Below are 23,022 nucleotides of genomic sequence, written 5' to 3'. Positions count from 1 at the left end.
TGTCCTGTGTCTGGGCTCCTAGCAAAGCCAAAATTTTCATGATAGCTTTGTGTTGTGCCATCTCCTTCCCTTCTATAAGGGACTGGTGAGGCCTTTGAAGAAGTAGAAATGTTTTACTTACTAGCATGCCCCATACAGCAAGGTCACTTTTTTTTGGACTAAAGCAAGTCCTGACCCATGAATTCCATACTGCAAGTCAAGAGAGAGCTATCAGCAGGGCTAGGGGAATTAGCTTTGCTTTTAATCAACGTTACTATAAATGGTTCAGCTTTCACTGCAGTGTTAGCACTGTGTGAGGCAAGGTCCAGAGGAAAGTAGCCATGAGGTGGTACATGAATGAAAAACTATTTTGCTTACCTACTTAGAGCATGCATATGCACACACATTACACATAACTATGAAAAGGATTTTTAAGAAGTGCTTTTTATAAAAAACACTAAACGTTTATATTCAGAGCACACACAGGCACACAGTAATTTTATCCTAAAATGAATATTTGTCCTTGAATGAAGAGGCAGATGAAAACAAATGGATTGAATGACTTTGTGAATGTTCTGAAGGAAGAATCTGGTCTTAATATCTGTAGCTTATTTCTGTTTTTGGGGGGCTATGAAGCAGGTTTTCTCCTGGCTGCAGCAAATAATATAAGAATAAAAGAACTGACTTGCAATAGAAATTTGATAGTTTGATTTCATCCTGGCTGTGCACTATATATGTGTACCATGTTTGCATGCTTGTCTTCAGTAAAGAAAAGCAAGAGGAACCAAAGCATGCTTTGGCTCCTTCTGCATCAAATACCTGTGGTTATCACACTGTACTCATCCTAACAGAACATATGCATCTTTCTTTTAGGAGCTCCTTTCAATTCTGCCAATGCAGGCTGCAATTTTGAGGAAGATCTGTGTAATTTTTACCAAGATGACAAAGATGGCCCAGGATGGAGCAGAGTGAAAGTGAAGCGCAATGTGTATAGGGCAGGAGATCACACAACCGGATTCGGTGAATCAAAACTGCTTTTTCCAAGAAGAGTCAAACTATAGATAAATGTTATATAAAAGGTTATATAAAGGTTAATCTATTGTATTACTGCTCATTCTGTTAAGTAGTGTCACTGGTCCAGTGGTTAGCTTGCCTCAGTGCAACTCTCTGCCATTAAAAATCAGTGTTCACAGCTTGGTCTTGCCTGGAACTCTGGCTGTGCTTCCCCATGTGTAGAGGAGGAAGGTCACCTATTGAATAGTCAGAGAGGGCCATAAATCAGACTGTCTTCACTATAATACTCTGGAGCTGCTAGAGGGATGAATCCACAAAAATGTAATAATAGGTTAATACATTCATTTTGGAGAGGAAAAGTGGCCTATTAGCTTTTCTAGGCTTAGGATAGTTGGTGTTTATAGGGGAAAACAGAAATATTGTGTAGTGAAACCACATGGTGAAAGGGCTGCTAATAAGTTCTGAAATTCAGATATCTCTTTGTGTAAAGTATTCATGGTTATTAATCATATGCTCTACAGTCTCAGCTTTTTATACTTGGTGCAGGACTTTGTCCCCCACACTCCATTTTTTTGTCTCACAGTGGCAACCCTGAAAAGGCTAGTTTTCCAGTGAGGCCAGGGAATTTTTCAGGATAAATTTGCTAAGTGCTTACTTCTGGTAACTTAGCCATGTGCCAGTGTAGCTAGAAGCAGACAGGATGCTTTTGGAAAAAAAATGGTTATTTCCCGTCAGAGTGTGATAATCTATTTCTTGCCAGTTGGAACTGTTTTTATAACCCAAGTCTGATGCAGTAACAGAAGTTGCTTTAATAGCAAATCAGCTGCGCTAATAGCATATTAAATACAATAATTATGCTGTCTTGCAGGTTATTATTTGTTGGCAAACACGAAGTTTACATCACAGCCTGGGTACATTGGACGTCTGTACGGCCCGACCCTGCCAGGAAACTTGCAGTTTTGTCTGCGTTTTTATTATGCCTTATATGGGTTTTTCAAGATGAGTGGCACTCTTGCAGTTTATATCTTTGAGGAGAATCATGTCGTTCAAGAGAAAATCTGGTCTGTCTTGGACTCTCCAAAGGGAGTTTGGACTCAAGCTGAAATCTCCTTCAAAAAGCCTATGCCTTGCAAGGTAAGAGCCAACTCCTCAAATTTGCTGAATTCTGAGAGGAGATTTTCCTTGCCTTCTCAGAGTGCTTTGTTATACAGGGATTAATCCTAAGTGAGCTATTCACCTGCAAAGTGAATTAGCAGGAGATTCACCAGAGGAGCTCTAACAAAAGGGAATTGTGTCTTGGTTTCTCCAAGACACGAGTTGTGTGGATGCTCCACAACCTCTCCGTTTTGTTTGCTTGTTTCCTGTGTGAGTCATATCATCGTCATATTCGATTACAGATTTTAAATAATCTAAAAAGTAATGGTAAATTCAGGCCAAAACTGGGAGTTGATCCTACTTCACTAAACTCAGCTGCTGGGTTACAATACGAAACCAGAAGTCAGTATAAATGACTTGAGAATTTGTAGTGTCTCATTGGAGAGGTCATTACGCTATGCCAGCAAGTTAATGACACATTGGTACTTGACATCACCTCCTGAGCAAGTCCTTAAGCCATTGTAATTCGTCATCTCCACTCTTTTTACAAAGACTGACTTTTGCACAGATTTCTGTAAGTGCTACTTCTGTAGCTGTCCTGATTTCTATAATAGTATTTTGTTATCACTGAGTCATCTAAGGGGAACCAGATGGATCACTACATGTTAACCAGAGTGTGACAATATAATGAACATACGAATGGAAGCTTGTATGACAACTCTAAGTATTTCTAAATTAAGACAAACATCTTAAATATTTTGTCCACCACAAATTAGTTTTTGAAATAACACTAGTTACTGACCATAAAAGGTCACCGAAAAACCAGCTGCCTAAGTGTGTTGAGAGACAAATTTGCATTTAAAATTTCAGTCCTAGTTGTTGAATAGTGTTTTTTGTCAGACACCTTATGCCATAAAGTTTCAATGGGTCTTTATATACTTTATCCATAAAACATTACAGAATTTATAATTCCCTTTCAAGTGTTAGAGAATAAAAAAATGATTTTATTAGTGTCCAGCAAGTGCATACTAGAAAAGCTTCTCATAGTATCATCCCAAAATATTTGCAGAGAAGTTAAAATGGCAAGCTTATAATTTACTTTTATCATCTCCTGTCTAGGTATTTATTACTACTGGAAAGGTTTAGTAGCTTATGTAGCATAATCAACTGCATGAGTAGTGATGACATCTGAGCACGACTGTTAAAACTGGTTGAAAGCCTTGGAGGAGGCAGGTTTTTTAGCATCAGACATTTACATGGAAAATCTTTTCCATTTGTGAAGAACAATTTTTGTTTTCCTAGAAGTCAGGATATGTAAAACAGTTGTGAAGAAGCCTGCCTCACTGTTTTTGAGCCTGAAGATGTGTAGGAGGGGGAGAAACACCATGCTCTGCAGTACACTTTATTGGCACTATGGCAGTTCTCAAAAGAGTTCTCTTCTCTGGGTGCCTCAGGTCTTGTGCAAGTCTTCCTTCCCGTGGAAACAAGTTGTGAAATGTTTCTGTAGAGGAGGCATTCCTCAAATATCACAAAATGTGAGATTTATTAAGCTTTACAGAAGCCAGTATGTGTCCAGCAAACCATAATTCAGGCACCCCTAGCCAAATAACTATGTATTTGGCAGTGGTTCAGTTTACAAGGTTTTTCTTAGACAAACAGAAGAAAATGGGTGAAGTTCTGAAACATATTAATATGGAAAATACATTAAGGTATGCTTACAGATGGGAAGGTAGCATAAAAAAGACAGATACTGCCAAAGTTTAAGCATGTCTGCTTAAGGCAGAGGGTGGAAACCTGGTGTAGTTACAGACTCTCGTAATATTCATGAAGTTGCATGGTGAACTCGATTCTGGCTTTTCCTTGCAATCTCATGCCCAGTTCTTCAAACTCAATACTTAAAAAAAAGTCTTTCCATGCTTTATTCTGTTTGTTTCTTCTTTTCCAAGCCAGCAGAAGGACGCAAAGTATTACTGTGTGGCACTGTGTAAACACCCAGGTTAGTTATCTGTGAAGATGTGTCTGCCTAGAATGTAGTGAAACAGCTGGCAAAAAACACTCATTTCAATGTAGGGCAGCTGTGGAGGTGCACCAGAGCATTTTCTGGCTGGTAGAAAGGAGTGGTGGGAACCAGCAAGTAAGGGATTACACTTCAGGCTCTGGAGGGAGATGGCGCTGAGAAACATGACAGAAGCTTGACCTTTCTTGTCCTGCCACCTGTTCTGGTGTCTCTTGCATCCCCACTGAGGCATCTTTATTTTACCTAACCTGTCCCCTAGGCAACAAACCACCCCTCTGCCCCCCACCCCAGTCCTCATATTACTCTCAGCTCTGGACAATCCAATTTTGTTTCCCTGTAATATTATTCATGTTCCATTCTGTTTGCCCTGCTTATCCCATTTCTTACAAATTTTAGTTTCTCAAAAACTGATGACTTGGCAGAAAAGATAGGACTGGCATAAAGATCAGACTCTTGACACTTTTCTGCTCCTACTCCAAAGCCTAGGAGTGTTCAAGCTTTTCACAGAATTTTTTGTTTAATAGGGGCAAAATAAACACTTTTTCCTAGCCTTGTTCTCGGAAATGATGGAACTGTTTTGGATTAAATCTTCCAAAACAAGGCTGTAGCAAGGACCTAGCATGGAAAAATCTGAGCTGAAATCATTGTGACTTGGCAATGTCACAGGCAAGTGAAAAACAATCTTTTAGTGGAGAGAGGTGTCTCAAAATAAGATAGGGCTGCCACCTTTCCTCTAATACAGATGTAGTGACTGATGTGCCTATTTTATTGTTTTCTGAGATGTATCATATGTAGACCTGCATGGGAAGAAGTTATAGGCAAGCACAGTAGTTTGGTTGAGCAGCTTTTTGGTTACCAGGAGCGACTTTTGGATTGGGTCAGCCCCTGTGGAAACAGTAAACAGTCTCCTGGCATTCCTTAACAGGTGGTCAAGTCAGCGACAGCCACGTGTCCTGAAGGTCAAAATGATATTTCATCCAGAAAACAATTGCTCTAAATTAATCAATTACCCACATGTTTCATCTTTCTTTCACTATGAATACTATTCCCAAAGCTTTGAAAATTATATAAAATGCATCTAATACCTTTTAGTTTTGATAGCATATTTGTTTGCATCAGGACAATAAAAATACACAGATTTTCATTGCTTGGTTTCTGTAATGGTTTTTGCAAGTTCTTTTTGAATTAGCTAACTGCAGTCTGGCACAAGTTGATGGCTTGAATTCTGTGAGGAGGAAATGTGAAGCTGGCCAGCTGGCTTTAATATGACACCTTGAAAATAAAATGTTTTAAAGGCAAGGCAGGTATGATCCAGCTAAGGAAGTCATAAATGTCTGTACCTACATATATACATATGTAACTATAGGTGTTTGTGTATATTTATATTTATATTTATATTTATATTTATATTTATATTTATATTTATATTTATATTTATATTTATATTTATTTTTATTTTTATTTTTTATTTTTATTTTTATTTTTATTTTTATTTTTATTTTTATTTTTATTTTTATTTTTGTTCATTTGCATGTTTGCATGCACATACTGCAAATACATATATGGATAATGCTAGTGAGAAGGCAGGAAATTTAAAATCCTGATTTCTAATTTGTACTTGCAGAACTGTCTCTCCTAGTTGGTGTGAGTACCTATGATCTCATATACATACAGTATATATTGATTTACACTGTACCCAAGGAGTAAGAGTGGGAAGAAAGAAATAAAAAAAAAAATTCTAATGTTTTTTGAAACCACTTAAATCCTTCTTGGTTTATTGTATAAACCTCTGGAAGGGCAGCATGAAAACCTAAATCTTAAATATGTAGATAATATTCAGTTGATTGAATGCATTGAAATTGATCCTCCATGCCAATACATATCAGGAAAATGTAAGAACTAACTGAAAGAAAATTTCACATATCATTTTTATCCTTGAGAAGCTTACATGACCTTTGAAGCAAGAATCTATGTTTTAATATTGTGTGTGTGTTTGTGTGCATGTGTATGTGGGTAAACACCAACATGGAAAAACACTTCTCTTATGCAACTTCACAACAAAGTCCAAATACCTAGATTAAAATTAAGGTTTGAGATCAATTGGGTCTGCTTTTGTCAATTCTGCTCATTCTGAAGCTTAGGTTTTTGAAAGCAAACATCTTGTGGCTTTTACCCATCATGCAAGCTTTTGCAATGTTATGTGTAAAGTAGTGCTTGAACCTCCCAAAGAGTTTAAAATCAAATCCTCAGAAAGGTAATTGGCATAACAGTCTATCCTATTTTCATCAGAATAGCTGTGGCTGCATTTTTGGGTTTTCATTCCTTAAGTATTCTTTTATTCCTCTTTGATGTTTTTTCCCTTATTTTCTTTACTTGAGTTCATCTGTTTGCTTTCACTCATCCTCCATAACTAAGTTTAGTTGCAATTGTGAGAGAGGAAAATCAAGTGACTCAGTGTTGCACTTGAATATTTACATGTTTTAAAACAAAGAAAAGAGATAACTTTCTCAGAACAACACTGAGAAACTTTGCTGCAAGATGCTGTGAGGGCCAATAGTATCCATACATTTAAAAAGGATTTTAAAAAATTGTGGAAAATAGACCTCCCAGTGACTGTAAACACAGTGGTTCAGTAGTGACCTCCAGCTCAGCAAATTCTTCAGCTTTTTTGGGGTTGGACATAATACAAAAGCTTAAATGCTGGTTTGTTTCTTGTGCTACTTCCCCTAGATATTTACTGTTACCCTGCTGCCTTCCTAATACTTGATCTGGGCATCTTTGGACCTTTCTTCTCACATCATCACTGTGGTGATGCTCAATGTTACATAATTCTAGCATTTATTTCTCTTTTCTGTGTTTCCTGCTTGTCCACCAAAGTCATAGGTAAATGACTAAATTAATCTTGGATAAACAATGAAATCCTAGATCCCTGTGATCAAGTCACTGGTATGAAAAACAGGTTCTCCAGTCAGGTGCCAACTGGAGGAGGGCAGACATTCTCATCCTCACCTCCTCCTCCTCCTCCTCCTCCTCTGAAAAACTCACACTTGTGTCAAATAAAAGAGTTTTTTGGTACTGTTCCAACAAAACCTTTATCAGTCTTCCCACAATAAGGTATGCACCCCAAAGAGGCTGGAACGAGCTGCAGTTTTACAGAACAGTCCTTCTGTCATTCCTTCCCTTACCTTTAAAATAAGAAACTTCTTGAAGAACAGTCACCAGAAATGCCTGTCTAAAATAAGAATGGTAGAGTTTGGAAGCAGTAGGACAGTGCTGCAAAGTGGGAATCTCAGTTCCCGTGGTACTTGATACACGGTTATGGAAACAGCATACTGGAAACTGAACAAGTTACTCAGGTTAGGGAGAAGTCCCTAAGTGGCTTGCATCTTCACAGTAGCTAAGAAAGGTAATACCTTACATGAAATGTTACATATCTCCTTTTGGTATCTCTGATCCTTAACAGACAGGAAACTGTTTGACTGGAATGAGGATGGAGCCCTTGCAGTAGATTTGTGGAAATCTGTGAGAGTGGTGGGGGACAGATAGGAATATTGGTGTCCTGTATATGTTTGTGTGCAGGCAGTGCTCTCTACTAGGTTGTGCAATCCAGCAAGAAGAGATACAAGACAAACAGTCTGTGGCACTAAGTTATTCTATTAGCTTTATGTTTCTCTTTCATTGTTTGTTTCTGCCCTTGGACAGGAACGGTTTTCAAAACCTTTCAACTGTCACAAGCTTATTACCAATGCTATTCAATTATTTATGTAGAAGCTTTCATATCACATTATTTTTCCCACAGGAGCTCATCGTTTTACATGGCAAGAATTTGAACTTGCCTGGTGAGTGCCATTTGAAATCAATTTATTTTAAGTGACAGAAGCTTGCAGATATTCAGATTTTGGCTTAACAGCTACTTGAGTTCTGGATAAATGAGTTTCTTACTGTTCAAGCCAAAGAAATACAAGCCACTTAAAATCTAGTTTTATTAAGCTAGCTATGAGTAATTTGTTCTATACTTAAAACATCTGTATTGAACAGCCCTGAGACAGTCAGAATGGTTTTCCCATCCCCTGTGTGGTCAGTCCTTGGCTTTCATGTTTATATGGCTGTTTATTTGCATAACTGACTGAAAAGTCAGGCTCCCTGTCTTGTGAAAACATCTTGACTGCTTCTTCATCTCAGGTCACACTTTTGTTTCTAGTGTTCAAATTATTTTTTTATTTCATAATACTGAGTTTTTTGTCACTGTGAGGAAATTACAGCAGTAGCTTCTCAAAAAAAAAAAACAACTCAGACTCCACTATAACATCTTTCATCTTTAGGAAATTGAACTTTAAATGTGTCTAAGTGACAGACAAAGTTTTGCGTCTACACAGATTTACAGTATGTCATTTAAACCTAGGAATATTCAATAGGATGGAATAAAATAAATTACCTTGCTACGGAGGCATAGCTTTCTTTTAAGTTACCAGATTGGCCTGTTTTCATGCTTTTCTTCTGTTTGGCCAATCTGGCTCTCTAACTGAGCAAGATGTATAAGTTCTGGGAACAACAAGGAAAGAAAATACACAGAATATATAGGGATCCAAGGGAATCTTCTCTGCTTTTCTCCTCCTCTCAGTCCAGCTCTCTCCAAACTTCCTATGGCAAGCTTCCCCATTAGTCCCTCCTTACACTGCAGGTACCTTACTGCATGTCCTTCTATTTCTTCTCCTCTAAAAGCAGATTAACTACATATGCATGTGAGTTTTAAACTCACATTCTGCTTGTAGAGTTGCCAGGAGCTAAGGATGAGAAGTCCCTTCTACCTCACCCAGTATCTGCAGCACAACCCAACACGATGTCTTGGCAGAAGCGTGCTTGAGCAGCTCTTGTCGTCTGGCATTGCTCATACCTCATATCATCCAGGATAAGAGCTAAGCAAGGATTATTGATACTTTGAGACTGAAGGCCAGGATAATTGATTAAGCACTTCAAGATGAATAAGCTGGTTCAATGGTTTGGAAAGAAACTGATGCCCTAGCTGTGTGCTTTTATTGGAACAAAAAGAGACATGGGAGATATGTTTTATTTTTCAGTAACACAGGGAACAACTGCCTATATTGGATAATGTTTTAATTTAGCCTTCAAAATAGCATGCAAGTCCAGGAATATCTATTACCTAGTTTTAAACAATCAGTATGTTGTTCATCTGCCATGGTCTATGACGAAAAAAGCTGAGTACAAAGAATCCCCTATTCTCTTCTCCAAGACATGAGATAAAGTCATAAAATTTTATTTTGGAAAAACTGACCTAGGAAATATTTTAATTCAAAAGAAGAAAAAATGCAAACCATCCTGAAATTAGTTCTATTGAGACTGTAGGAAGGATTCAGAGATCTGACTCAGTGTGAAAGCGAGTAGTTAAGTAAATCCAAGTTGATACAATTTTGGTAGGTAAAGTTCAAATACTCAAATATTTTGCTTTATGACAAAAAAGGATATTTAAAACAGAAGAGTGCATAAATTTGATCTGTGAAAAAAATGTTCTAGTCCATTGCCTAAAACTCAATCAAGATTTAACAACAAAATAAGTTGAGAGGACTGTAACAATTTCAGTGCATTTGCCATAGCCAATGCTGAAAACTCTGCACTCCCAAGTAGAAGACTTTGTAATTTCACCCCCGTGAAATTACAAAGTCTGCTCACGGCAGTGTCTCCCTTAGCACCACAAAAATCAAGTGGAAAATTAGTGAAGCTTAAGCTACTGGTGGCAAAGCTGAACAAGTTTACCAGTGTCACTGAATCTGATCAATCCTTTGGTTGTACAAAGATTACTGTTTCAATGGCCTTTGAGAGACCACAGTTATTGTTGTGATGCTTTTGAAATGAAGGGCTTTCTGCAGGATCCAATGGGCAATTACATACCTTGTATGGAACAAATTACAGCAATCTAAGAAGAAAGAACTTAATCCTGCTCCCAGTGATGTCAATACTAAAGCATGGCTTAAAACATGACTCCGCAGTGTGGAAATGTTGTTTCACAAATGAGGACTGACTTCAACCTTACATGTGTGGTTTTCTGAAGATTCGTGGATTTAGGCCTATAATATGTCTTTAGTTCATTACAAATATTCACCAGGATACATTTATTAAAATTCTGGTGAATGATATTCACCTATGTCAGTATCTTATTTTATGCTTATTTTAGCTTATTTTACACCTTTTTCCAAGAGATGCTACCGTTTTTAAAGGATTGCCCCGTGTCCTGTGTCCTGACAATGAACTTAAAAAGTATGAAACAATTTTTGTCCTGTTAAACCTTGAGGCTAAGATACAGTTCTACAGTGGGAAGGAAAAAGAGAAAGGTGTGGGGTATAGGCCACCGTACCCTAAGCAGTTTTGCATTCTGTGCAGGGACATTCCTTAACTCCATACCAGTAGCAGTTTACAAGACAGATAATCAATAATAACCAGGATTGGTAGCACTGAATGGAAGAGTTTCAAAAATTGCTCCACCCTGGGCAGCATAATGCATACATGCTTCTAAGTTTTTGGTGTAGTTATGCTGTTCTACAAGCAGATGAGTTAATAAATACTACGTAGCAAAACAAACTGACAAAATACCATGTAGATACCATATTGGAGGTGTTACCAAGCCTACTAGAAGAGAACATACTAAATAATGCCCTAAGAACTTTTAAAAGCCTTTTTGTATCCATATGAAATGTCAGTCAGCATTTTATCTCAAATATGTAACTGAGGTGTTGCCAAGAAGATTAAATGGTTAGAAGTGACACTAATACATCTGAAGTCACTAGCACAGACATCAACACAAAGGAATTGTTTTGAAAAGCTCCTCCCAAATTATGGTCATAACCCCAGTGCTCAGACAGATGGTTTGGAGTAGTTAGGCCAAGAAAACCACCAGCAGTGCTTCGGCAAAATACATCCTAATGTGTCTTCTGTAATTTAAAGAGATCTGTGTCAACCTTGGCAGAAGGGCAACTGAGAGTCTTACAGTTTCTTTACATTTTATTTTATTATCTCATGGGTGATTTGTATTTTCCATGGCAGAATTAATGTTTACACAAATCAATGATCTTGGATGTTTTTATTAATCTTCACAAATTCAGATGAACACTGTGAATTATGCATAACATTTCAAGTCTCCTGCTCTACAATGTCATGGCACTTAGTCATTTATGAATAATCACATTTTATGAACTAGTATCAGTTCATCTCTATTATTCTTTGCTTTTTGCCACAACCACTCTTGCCCATCACTCCGCATTACTCTTTCAAATCTATTTTTCTATGGGTAAAACCTCCTGGTTTTCAGGATAAGATAGTTGAGGATATTTGAGTTGTTCATGTCTGGTGTTGGGCAAGAAAAACCCACAACAACAACCTCAGTGAGTCATGTTTTCTCACAGACAAAAAAATACTCCAGTAAAATGGGAATTACATACAGATATACATAATTTGCCTACAAAAGTGAGAAAATATTTTCTGTTGATTGAAAACATTAATTTAGTCCACACTGGAATTGACATTTCAGCCACTGGCAGAATGTGCCAAGACAAAGTGGATCCATTACTCCTGTTCTGTAGTTATTCGTGCATTTGGAAAAAACACTAACATTTCAGACTCTTAATGGGGCCAGGTTTTGTATTTGAAACTTTCTTCCTGTATCACAGGTTGTCTTTGTCAGCTGGTGTAAAAGCTTCTGGGACTGTGGACTTGTGGCACTGGATGATGTTTCACTGAGCTTGGGAAGCTGCCAGGCTGCTGGTAAAACCATGTGTATTTCTCATCCAACAGCTGCTATCCTTTTGAGGAAGAGCTCATCACACACCTTCATTTTCCAAGCCTATCCAACATCTGCCTTCATCCTGTTGTGGTTTCGTCTCTTTTCTTTTTTTCCAATAAGAATTGCATAAATCCTATTTTTGCAAAGTAACAAGCATAGTCCAGAGAGGACCAGTTTTTGCTCACAGGGGTACCAGCTAGCTCCTAATAAATTTCAGTGACTCTAGAGCAGTTGTATATGGGTGAATGGTCCTTTGAGGGCATTAAAATAAACCCACAGTTCAACTGAGTGAAAAGTAGTTTTCAAACGGTCTTTAAGAAGCCAGGAATGGACCCCAGAGCAGTATTTTTCAAAACACAGCATTATTTTTTTTTAGATCAGAAAGAAGTACAGTTTGTGCAAGGCCAAGAGACAGCCTTACCTGGAGCTGCACTTCTTTGATGAAGACAGAGAAGAGCAGTCCAAGACTTCCTCTATAGTGGGAAGAACTGAATGGTTTCAGGAAAACTTTACCCTCATACATACATACATACATACACAGGCTAACCTCTCTGAACTCACCAAATTTCCTCTTTTATGGCTTTGTGAAGTTTGACAATACAACAACTGTATCCTAATTTAAAAAAAAAAAATTCCCATGAGGCAGCCACAATCTATAATCCCATTCATCTTTGAAATAAAGCCATGTGTTTGCAATGGTTTGAATAGCTTTTCATTACCTCTTTTGATTGGATTTTATGCATTCAGGCTTACAAACCAGAGAGAAATCACAAGTACAAAAGAAGATGCCATTTTTCTAAACTATTTCCAACCGTTTTCTGTTTTGCCTCGCTGTAGTTTGTAAGTAATTGGAAAAGGAACCAAAGGTGTGGAACTGGTATCTGGGTGTATAGTCATGCCATGGCTTGTCTCAGATGGCAGCAAAATAAATGCCTGAAAAATGCCCCAGAAGTATCAAGGCTTCCTCCTCTTCAAAAGATGGAGGCAGCTCAAAACGTTCGCTGCTGACAAATTCAGATTACATGACAGAAGCTTCCTGGCATGCACCTGAATTATTTCACCTTTTCTATGATCTAATAGAATTGAAATTATGAAAATACTCTAGTAATTACAGTTCTGTGGTCTGTTGTAGGCTGCAGTAGAATCTGGTGCCAAAGGAACAGAGGAGAGCTAAATGTAGTATTGATTTCAGTTCACAGAAACTTTTTGACAAGTCTCATTTATTAAGCACAATATACATGCTAGGACTTATTAACCTGCTTGGGGTGCCAAAACAGTAAAAATTACTGGTAATTCTATAACAGAGCCTGTTATAGAATTATAGAATTGCTCAGGTTAGAAAAGACCTCTAAGATCACTGAAACCAAACATTAAAACCAAAAGACTTCATAAGATCATCTAGTCTAAAGTACTGTTGTGAAGACTAATAAACTGTTTTAAAGAATCCTAGGACTAGTGACTCCTAGTCACTGAGCTAGACTAGGACACAGATTTTCCCAAAGATGTGAAGAAAATTAAATTACATTTTATTTGACAGTTTGAAGGTAGCTTTGTATAAGCTTGTGACTATTGTAAGCATTGCCAGGTAGCTGTAATTGATGTCAGCAGGTGGGGAAATGCAATACATTACTTGTGGAATTTCTCCATATATCAGTCTAATGTATTTGAAGTTTTAAACTCTCCTTACAGATTTGTTGCTGCCCAGTCCTGGAGAATGCACTTTTGAAAAAGATGAGTGTGTGTTTACCCAGAAGAAAAGAGGTCGTGGGAGCTGGCACAGGAAGAGAGGTCCAACTCCCACTTCTTACACTGGACCGAGAGGAGACCACACTACTGGGGTAGGTGAGTTAAGTTCCACATTAAATTTTCAGAAGAAAGATTGGCAGTTAATAAAAAATATTAATTAAATATTTTAAATGATAACAAGCAGATAGAGAAAGTTTTTACTCTTCTATCAGAAAATTACTAATCAAATGAAGTAAGAACATTCCAGATGAGTGGTTTGGAGAATATGACAGTTAATCTGAATTATCTGCAGGCAATGTGGATAATTTGGTTGTCATGTCCCAAAGTCACCTTTTCCTTGAGAGATAAAAGGATGACTGTCCAGACCCCATGGAAAAAGCTCTTTCCAAACTCCCAGTTCATGTGAATATTCCCTGAAACTGAATTTAGACCTGTTTTCTGTTTATGTGGATCATTAAGTAGTCTGAGAAGTGAGGCTGATAGCTTGACTTCAAAACTGAGAGCCTTTTAAGCCTTGTCTGGGACAAGGATTATTCCTTAGTTCATCTCTTAGCAGCAAGCTGTGCAAGTGGTTGGGATTCTTCTGCATGAGCAGCTTTGTGCTCAAACTTAGAAGAAAACATGAGGAATAAAAAAGATCCCACAAGCTCTTTATCTTGAAAATGTGCTCCACAAGCTCACTAGTGCAAGTTCAAGTATTTAAGCAGGTGGGATTCCCGTTAGCATGAGTGCACAGAAAATTCATCACCACCAACCACAGTCTAAAGCTATATACAGATGTACATGTCAGATGTACATGCAGCTGTCTCAGAATTCCAATGACTCAATTTCAAACAGAGTGCAATTCCTGATGTAAGAGCAGCTTTAGTATATTCTTCCTTTGTATTCTTTTCTGTGCCTATGTATTTCAACAGATATAACCAAGTTTTAAGGGTTCAGGCCATTAAGTGGTGGAAGGCAAATTCATGCCCCTCATTCCATCACTCAGCAACTGGAGCAAACTGAGGTGTATCAGAGGACTGAGGGGCATCCCCACATCCCATCTGCTGCATAAAGCAACAATTCTGTTTTGAGATGTATCGTCTGCCAGCAGACAGTGAACTCAGATTATGCAGGAACTCTCCAATGTTCCCTTTTTGTGGCGTTACCTGCCTGTGTGTCACCACGAGTTCTCCGGGTCCTGCGGGTTTGCCTTCTGCAAGATTGCCTTCAGAGGGAGAGGGAATTCCCAAGGATTAGTGAGATAGGCAGAATGCTGAGAGCAGCAACAGCAGCCAGTGGATGCTTGAAAGTCTCTTGTGATACTCAAGAGTTATTTTCTGCACAAACCCCTAGTGAAGATATCCCCTTTTAAGCCAGGTGTAGTTTGGTGGCAAGCAGCAGTCAAGAGAGAGGGAGAACAGGAAGATTATCTACATCTGTAGGTCCACTACTGATACTGTGTACTGGAGAACTCCCAAGCTGGTTTGTACCAACTAGTGCAATCCTTTTCAAAGACTTGTTGTTCACTATGTGTAAAAGTTTCTTCAGTCAAAAATCAAAACCTAGAACTCATATTACAGCATAATAAAGTAACTTGCCTTTTTCTCTAAAGACTGAATCATACTACAGACTTGTTGGAAAGACTAGATCATCTCTTGGTTTTATTAATTCAAACTCCTCGTTATTACAGTACACAATTATTAGACTATCTCAAATATCTAAGTTTAAAAATGCAGAAGTCTATAAATTTTTATCAAAATAGTTACAATCATGGGGTTTTTTAATATAATGAGCATCTTAAGCATAATGAACATTTCAACATAATGTATCCTACTTTGCTAATATTTACTTGTATATTTTTTAAGGATACTACATGTATATAGAGGCATCTAACATGGTTTATGGACAGAGAGCATACCTAGTTTCGAGATTACTAAGAGGAACATCTGGAAAACAGTGCCTGACATTTTTCTATCATATGTACGGAGCTGGGACTGGACTATTAAGTGTTTATCTAAAAAAGGAAGGGGATGATGAAGAGATACCTTTATGGAGGAGGACAGGGGAACAAAGCATCTCATGGCTAAGGGGACTGATAGAATATGAAAGTGATACAAACTACCAGGTAAGAAAAGAAAGCAAGAAACAGTAAAATCGAAATATTGAAGTGAACTATGTACTAGAATCCAAGTTTTGTATTTAAAAAAAAAAATACAAAAAAACCCAACTAAAATGTTAAAATGTAGGTAGCATTAAATGGACACCTGAAGAACATGAAATAATGTAATTTTTTACAAATTAAGTAAGGGAGAAATTTATTAAAGCTGTGAATAGGTTGCAAGTAGGAAAATAGTTATGAATTTGAAATGTTTTTGAAGTATTTAAATGCTTTTTTAAAGTACATAAATTTAAACACCATCATTTTTTGTCAGTAGTGGTAGGGCTTTGTCAAGATCATTCCTGCAATTTCTTTTCCTTCAGTTGTCTGCAGCTGTGTCCAGATTTGACACACCATGGAGCTGTGATGAAATGGCAGCTTCCTGTAGGGTGGTCTTTCTAAGGGGGCTCCAAGGAGAAGGGATGATGCAAAGCCAGAGGTCTGTCTAAAAGGGGAAAACAAAAGTGAGAGGAAAGGAGAGGGGAGGAGAGCGCAGGGAAGGGGCTAAAGGGTATCCCTTGAATAGACTGCATGGCTATTATTTTGTTCAGTCCTTGGATTCATGAAACATTGTGTCTTACTTTACAGATTATTTTTGAGGCAATCCGCGGTGTGTCAATAAGAAGTGACACTGCTATCGATGACATTCTGTTCCAGGCAGGACCTTGTTTGGGTAAGTTTCAACATACTTTTTAAGAGACACCTGAAATTCACAGTGCTTGTTTGTGGGTGGGTGATACTTCCCTTGAGTCCCTATTTTAATTTAATATCGGGCTGCTGGGTTAATTACCTTTACTCTCTAATAGGATGTGAGATCATCCTCAGAATCTCAAACAGTAAAGTGGCTGTACGCTTTTTAAAAACCACATGACAGTTCCATTTACATCCAGCATGCTAATTAAATTCTGCTGTAAGTATTCTTATGTATGACAAAAATAAAATTACAGTATTTCTTCATTCTTTGTATTCCAGAAGTGGAAGAAATTCAATTCTCATCAGGCTACCCTGACAGCTTAAATGAAATTGAGTATTAAATACAGTCTGAAAAAGAATGAAGTACATTGAAGAACTGTATGTGAGAAACTGCACGAACTGCCTATTTTAAAGTATGTTTTAAGTAAATAGCGGACTGGTTTGAATACACACCAATACATAGGAAGAACTTGGAGCACTCGTGTTCCTCACCTTTTAAATGAAATTACTGACTCAGGGCTTCTTAGACCATCATTTTTTGATATTATTTCCTCTTTTGCATGAGGTATCAGTTATTAAAGGCTTCCCATTTTGCACAGATCATTCATTTTTAATTTTTTAACCTTTCTGGTATATAAGTAAAAAGAGGAAATTCAAGTTGCACAATTGAAGTCCAATATTGTGTTATCTTAAATCTGCATTCAGTGAATGTTTTGTGTTGGGGATAGAACGGATTTTTGTTAAGAAAATTATAAATGTTTTGAAATAACAAAGAAAATAGTGTTAACTACTAGTATTATCCTACAGGTTAAGTGCAATTATTCACAATGACAAATCTCTCTGGGAAACTTAACACTCTGCTGGCAATTTTTTGTGATCATATTATTTTACTGTAACAAATATATTTGTCAATAATAAAGTCACTTCCAGTGTTCAGTATAATTCAGTATAAGATGCTGGCGTGTGTAATTATATATGAAACACTTTAAAGCCATATGTTTCCTGAGATGAGAGTCTTGTTGTTTGTCTTTTTATTAAATAAATTTTTACACTCACAGAGAATGCACTTACACTTTGCCCAACCACAGATGTCTTGCATTTATATTAATAAGAAATGGAATTCACACATCTTGTTATTTTTTAAGGTTTTATGTATTTGTATGTAAGTTTTTAGTTTTTTTAATTACTATAACTTCTTAATAAAATGTAACTTTAAGTATCATCTTATTGCTCTGCTCTAGATTTCATACTAATCAGTGCAAGGGAGAAAGAACTGACCCTAATAAAGTACCCTGAATTTATTATTTTGAACATGAAGAGAATGAAATGTGTGAGTCACATCACCTAAGAAAGCTATCAAAATGTAATCTGAACTGCTGCAAGATGCTATGTACTGAGTGGTAGTAATTATTCTTACAGCCACCATATCCTGCTCCTTTCAGAGATAATAATATGCTTTTCTTAACAGTCTGTAAGGATCAACAGCACCTGGGATGATCTAGGCCCTTGAATCTTTCCTAAATTTTTGTTTTGGTGGCAGAAACAATTGAAGAGATTGTTTAACACATTCAATACTCATGTATTTATTCAACCACACAGATTGAAGCTGCTTTTCATTTCCTAGAGACTGAGAAAGAACCAAAAGGAATTGCTATCTTATCTGCCTGTCCTGGATACCTACAGTCTCCCTAGTCAGCTGCTTATGAACACATCACTCTTTCAAAAATGAAAGCAAACAGAAATAAGGGACTGCTTCCTATAAATCAATACAATTTCGCAATAGTTCTGTAAAGTGCACTCTTTGGTGTCAATACTCAGGTCAAATTATCTAAGCAGAAAACAAGTGAAGATTAAGTAGTTAAAATAATCAGGCTTGGTGGTTCTCCACATGTAAATGAAATGCAGCAACTGTTAGGCTTCGATCTCTAAAGATTTATGCAACTCTGCCTCACTCCATCAAAGTAATCAGATTTAGGCTGATAGAACTGAAAACCTCAGGGAAGGACTCTAACCTAATCTCCACAGAGTGATTTCAAGGGACCTCACTGCTTCAGTAATTTTATCAGTATCCATGAAGGAAGTATTTATCCACAAGGTGTGAGGCATTGTCCTGACTGGGGTGGTTGAGGAAGGGGAGAGAAGATAAAGGCTAAAAAAGGGGGGGTGGGGAAACCACCAAAAAAACACCTAAGTTCTTCTTTAAGTAGGGTACATTAGCTTTCCAATCATTTTTGCTGCAGGAATTAAAGTACAGAGGGAAAATTTGAAAGGTGGCTTTCATTTACTTCAGTGTCTGATGAATATCAGTTTATAGAATAGGAAATTCAAAGTTTAGCAAAAGAATGGCTAAAATACATTTGAAAACTGGGTATGGTGCATTAAGATTTCTCCACTGGCACACTTCAGTTTTATGGTGAGATAAAAAATATTCTATCAGCTCTGTTCAAATGAGAAACACTTCATGCAATTAATTTCTGTCCTGGGTCAATATTTATTTACTATTTTTTCTTTTCTTCACTGCGGCAGTAGCTGTATCAGGACCACAATGGGGCAAAGAACAGTTCTTCTGAGACTTGCCGTACCAGGCCTGCTTAATGCCTGAAAAATTCTTCAAAAGCTAGAGAAGAACTTACAAGTAATTGCTTTGATCCCAGTTGTCTCACAATCTGTAAAATGGAAATGAAAGAGAAACTTCGAAAAGCAGCTATAATGCCCCAAGCAGTAATGGGCTTGTATTTGATTGCTATAAATGTATCTTTGTGCTGGACTGGAATTCAGCTTGTCCTAAGATCAGTGGAAAGCCCTTTTAATGTCCTCCTGTTTAACATTGTCCTCCTGTTTAATATTGTTTTTGTTCTTTAAATAGTTTTGCATTAATTTTCATTTTATCATTATCCTTATTAATTTCCAAAAAGAGAGGCAAATTCGCATCTCATTTACACCAACAGAAATCCAGAATAACAACTGTTATAAAATGTCACTTATTCTCTTTATAAAGTAAATGAAATGGTATTCTGGCCGTGGTGTCACCCAAAATAAACCTAACAGAAACCTAACTTTACAATCATGAGGATTCACAAAGACAGCTCAAGCCGAGCACTAAACGACCCGGCATTTTATCCCGCTAGATGTGAACGGAGCCTGCCAGTGCGACTCCTTTCCTCAGGAGACCGAGCGCTCCACAGGAACTCAGCGTAAGGGCAAAGGCTGGCGAGAGCAGCTTCTGCACCGTGACAGACAGTCCTGTTCCACAGCTCACCTCCTGGAAAAGGGAAAACCTGACTCTCATCCCGCCTCAAAGAAAAGACGAGCTGTCTGTTGTGGTACATTCCCGGGCCACACTCCTCAGTCTGCGCCGCTCAGGAATTCTCCTTAGGCCTCAGCCTTGATCCATGGCTCCTGGGCTCACCCTTGAGCTTGCCAGAAACACCGGGAACTTCTGCTGCCAAACCAGCCCCTGCTGTCCGACAGCAATGTTATTTACCTGACCCATTAGCCTGAATCATGGAATGACTGAATTGTTAGAGCTGGAAGGCAGCTCTGGATCTATTCCAGCCCACCCGCCAAGGCAGGGTCACCTACAACAAGCGACACGGGAATGTGCCCAAGTGGGGCTTGAATACCTCCAAATAGGGAGACTCCACATCTCTGCCACCCTCAACGTAAGTAAGTTCTTCTCATGTTGAGGAGGAACCTCTTGAGTTTTAGTTTATGGCCATTGCTCCTCGTCCTGCCGCAGGGCACCAAAGAAAAGTCTAGCCACCCTCTCAGCAACCGCCTTTCAGATAGGGGCAGGCATTAACGCGGGCCCAGCTGCCCACAACGCCGTGCCCGTGCGCAGGACCAGCGCAACGCGCCGCCCGCTGCCAGCCCAGCCCAGCCCAGCCCACGTAGGGCGCCTGCGCCGCACCGCCTCGCCAACGACGGCCGCAACGCCCCGCCCCGCCCCGCCAGCCAATGGGCGCGGGCGCCGCGGGCCCCACGCCAATGAGAAGCTTCAGGGCGGCTCAGCCCCGCCCCCTCGGGCAACGAGCGCGCGGAGCGGGCCCGGCTCGCAGGGGCTGGGAGGGGTGGGCTGGGAGGGGTGGGCTGGGGGGAACATGGCGGCGGCGCGGGAAAAGGGGAAAGCTGTCGTGAAGGCTGGGAAGCGCAGTGTGTCCCAGCCCCCGTTCATGGTGGGCTCCATCGTCAGGATCCTCATGGAAAACTTTCTGTGAGTGAGCGGGGGACGCTTCTCCTCCCTTGAGCAGCCGCGGCCTGCCCCTTCCGCCCCGCCGTGGAGGGGCAGAAGCAGCGGAGCGGGGTCGCGCGGGTCCCGGGGTTGCGGGGGCTGGAAGGGCGAGTGCGGGATGCGGTGTTCCCTGCACGGCGGTGTCTTGCTCGGAGTGGGGAGCTGGGAGACGCTGCTGTGTGAGTCAGAGTCCCAGGGGTTGTCAGCAGTGCCGCTTCCCTGGGGCCGCGTTCCCCGGTGCCGGCCATCCTTTCCAGAGGTGTTGCCGGGCTCCCGTCGGCCGTGCAGCCTGTGCGTGCTCTCTGTGTCTCAGGCGACTGGCTGCCAAGCAGGGGAGAGTGCAGAAGATGCTCGTAGGGCAGTGGGGATAGGCCTTGAGACCCATTAGGATGAAATGTCTGTGTGTGTGAAACACATGTCTTTGCACATGTTTTTTCCAGCTACTGTGTACTGGAAATTGTTATGTACATTATTTTTTGCAGGTATTGTGGTTACCAGCAGAAGTTGTCAGGCCATTTTTTTACGGCTCCATGCCAGCGTCTAAAACCTTCAGTAGTGTAGTGCATGAGTCACGTGTTAGATATTGAAATCTTCAGAGAGAGTAGTTTAAATCCTCATTATGGGTTCATATACCTTCTCTTCCACAAATACATGGTTTATAATATTGTGTTGCCATTAACTTCTTTGTACTCCTGCTTTGGTGGTAAGTGTTTCAGCTCTCTGTTTGGCACAGTGCAGGAATAGAACATCAAATAAATATTTATAAATTTAGGGTGTTAGCTTGATAGGAGTTTGCATGGATGGGTTTGCTCCCATAGTTACTATTGCAGGAGGCATTCTGGATGCACATGCTGAACAATGTCTAATGCATTTAGAAAAAAAACACTCGGGACAGGCTGATGTGGTAACTCAAGAAGGCTTCTGTGTGATCAGTTTTCTGTCTTCTTTTTGATGCTTAAAATAAAATGTTATACTTGTATGTTCATTTAAAAAGTTACATTGCTGGATTTCATTCTTCATAGTTACTGATTTTAAAGAAAGTTCTATTGAGTACTCTGGCTAGTAGGAATGTGTTTCACTGAAATGTTAGTTTTCACTCTTGAGACTTTCTTGCAAAATGATATTTCACGATTGAGTCTAGATGAAGTATCTGTATCTGTTTAATAAAATTGTGAAATGTTTCTAAGCAAGTTCTTATTTTTTTTTTAAAGGTAATATAGTATTTTAAAATGAAAAAAACTTGCTGTGTTTTCCAGAACGTACTCTGTCTGTGAAGTACGTCCAGGGCCAAACCTGAACGTGGTTCTAGGTGCTAATGGCACAGGCAAGTCAAGCATTGTTTGTGCCATCTGCCTGGGACTGGCTGGAAAACCTTCTTTCCTAGGTCGAGCTGATAAGGTAATTATAAGCTTTTGTGATTTTCATATTTAATATGAGTTTCATTGAGAGTGCTGTCCAGCAGAGGATAGAGGGAAGGACTGTCTTCTTTGATTTGCTTTACTTTTATAAAAAGTAAGGCATCTGAATTGAAGAGTAACCTGGTCCAGAGACAAAGGGGGTTATCTTAATTAACTGCTTGCTGTCTTGTATAAATTATGAAATGGAAACACCTAAATTGTAGTGCAAACTGAGTGGACTAGAGATTTTGTTTGAAGATGGCCAAGCATCCACAGTGGGTAGAAAATGGCACTTAATGGCCTGAGCATTTGATAAGAAATACCAGCTAAAGGAGAATTAGGGTAAAATAAATTCCAAAATACATAGTACCTGTAGTGATAATGTACTCTTAATATGTCTTGAAAATTCAGTGAAAAGGATGGAGGCACTGATCTTTGATTTAAATGGAATTTGGGTTGCGCTACTCAGTTTTCATTTTTTACTGTCAAGATATCATGCATTGACGCTGTAGTAGGATGTTTGTATTTTGAAATTTTCAGATTTTTGCACTTGCTTTCTTGTATATTCTTGGATGCAATTTCTCTGAGTAGGGTTGGAGCAGTGAATTTGAGTGCCTAAATGATTACACATATTCTCTTGTAGCTGCTCAGTCATAAGCAAATGTGAATATGGGAATACTGCATGGCAGTACCGTGTGCTGGTACTTCTCTTTACTTTTCATGATGTATTTTCATACTGTTAGAACTGGCAGTTCTAGTACAGATATTCGGCAGTGTCTTTTCACTTGTCTTTGTCCCCCAAATTCATGAGAACGTCTTCCTGTCTGTGGATCTGCTGACTATAGTTTGTTCAGTTTTGGAGGCTGAAGTTGATCAGAAGTTGTTAACTTATGGAGGAGGTTCTAGTGCTGGTGGTGG

At 39.0% G+C, this 23,022-nt stretch overlaps 2 protein-coding genes across 3 annotated transcripts in view; both read left to right on the top strand.

Annotated features, from left to right (window-relative positions):
• MAMDC2 (MAM domain containing 2) overlaps positions 1-17,698 on the top strand; it is a 55,039-nt gene extending 37,341 nt beyond the window's left edge. The window contains exons 8-14 of one of the 2 annotated variants that reach the window (XM_056514420.1): positions 853-999; positions 1,862-2,127; positions 11,785-11,878; positions 13,587-13,739; positions 15,491-15,750; positions 16,372-16,456; positions 16,756-17,698. In XM_056514420.1, the coding sequence (XP_056370395.1) occupies positions 853-999; positions 1,862-2,127; positions 11,785-11,878; positions 13,587-13,739; positions 15,491-15,750; positions 16,372-16,456; positions 16,756-16,817 (1,067 nt within the window). In that variant the 3' untranslated portion in view covers positions 16,818-17,698. Of the gene's footprint in view, positions 1-852; positions 1,000-1,861; positions 2,128-11,784; positions 11,879-13,586; positions 13,740-15,490; positions 15,751-16,371; positions 16,457-16,755 lie in introns of those variants that run through there. The other variant, XM_056514422.1, reaches the window with a different exon arrangement.
• Positions 17,699-20,497: 2,799 nt separating this feature from the next.
• SMC5 (structural maintenance of chromosomes 5) overlaps positions 20,498-23,022 on the top strand; it is a 37,295-nt gene continuing 34,770 nt past the window's right edge. Inside the window, exons 1-2 of the mRNA XM_056513980.1 lie at positions 20,498-20,689; positions 21,964-22,105. Of these exons, the coding sequence (XP_056369955.1) occupies positions 20,577-20,689; positions 21,964-22,105 (255 nt within the window). The 5' untranslated portion in view covers positions 20,498-20,576. The remainder of the gene's footprint in view (positions 20,690-21,963; positions 22,106-23,022) is intronic.

Source organism: Oenanthe melanoleuca, chromosome Z, assembly GCF_029582105.1.
Source record: "Oenanthe melanoleuca isolate GR-GAL-2019-014 chromosome Z, OMel1.0, whole genome shotgun sequence".
Lineage (NCBI taxonomy): Eukaryota > Metazoa > Chordata > Aves > Passeriformes > Muscicapidae > Oenanthe > Oenanthe melanoleuca.
The sequence above is the reverse complement of the archived record's forward strand: the minus strand, read 5'-3'. Positions and strand labels throughout refer to the sequence as shown.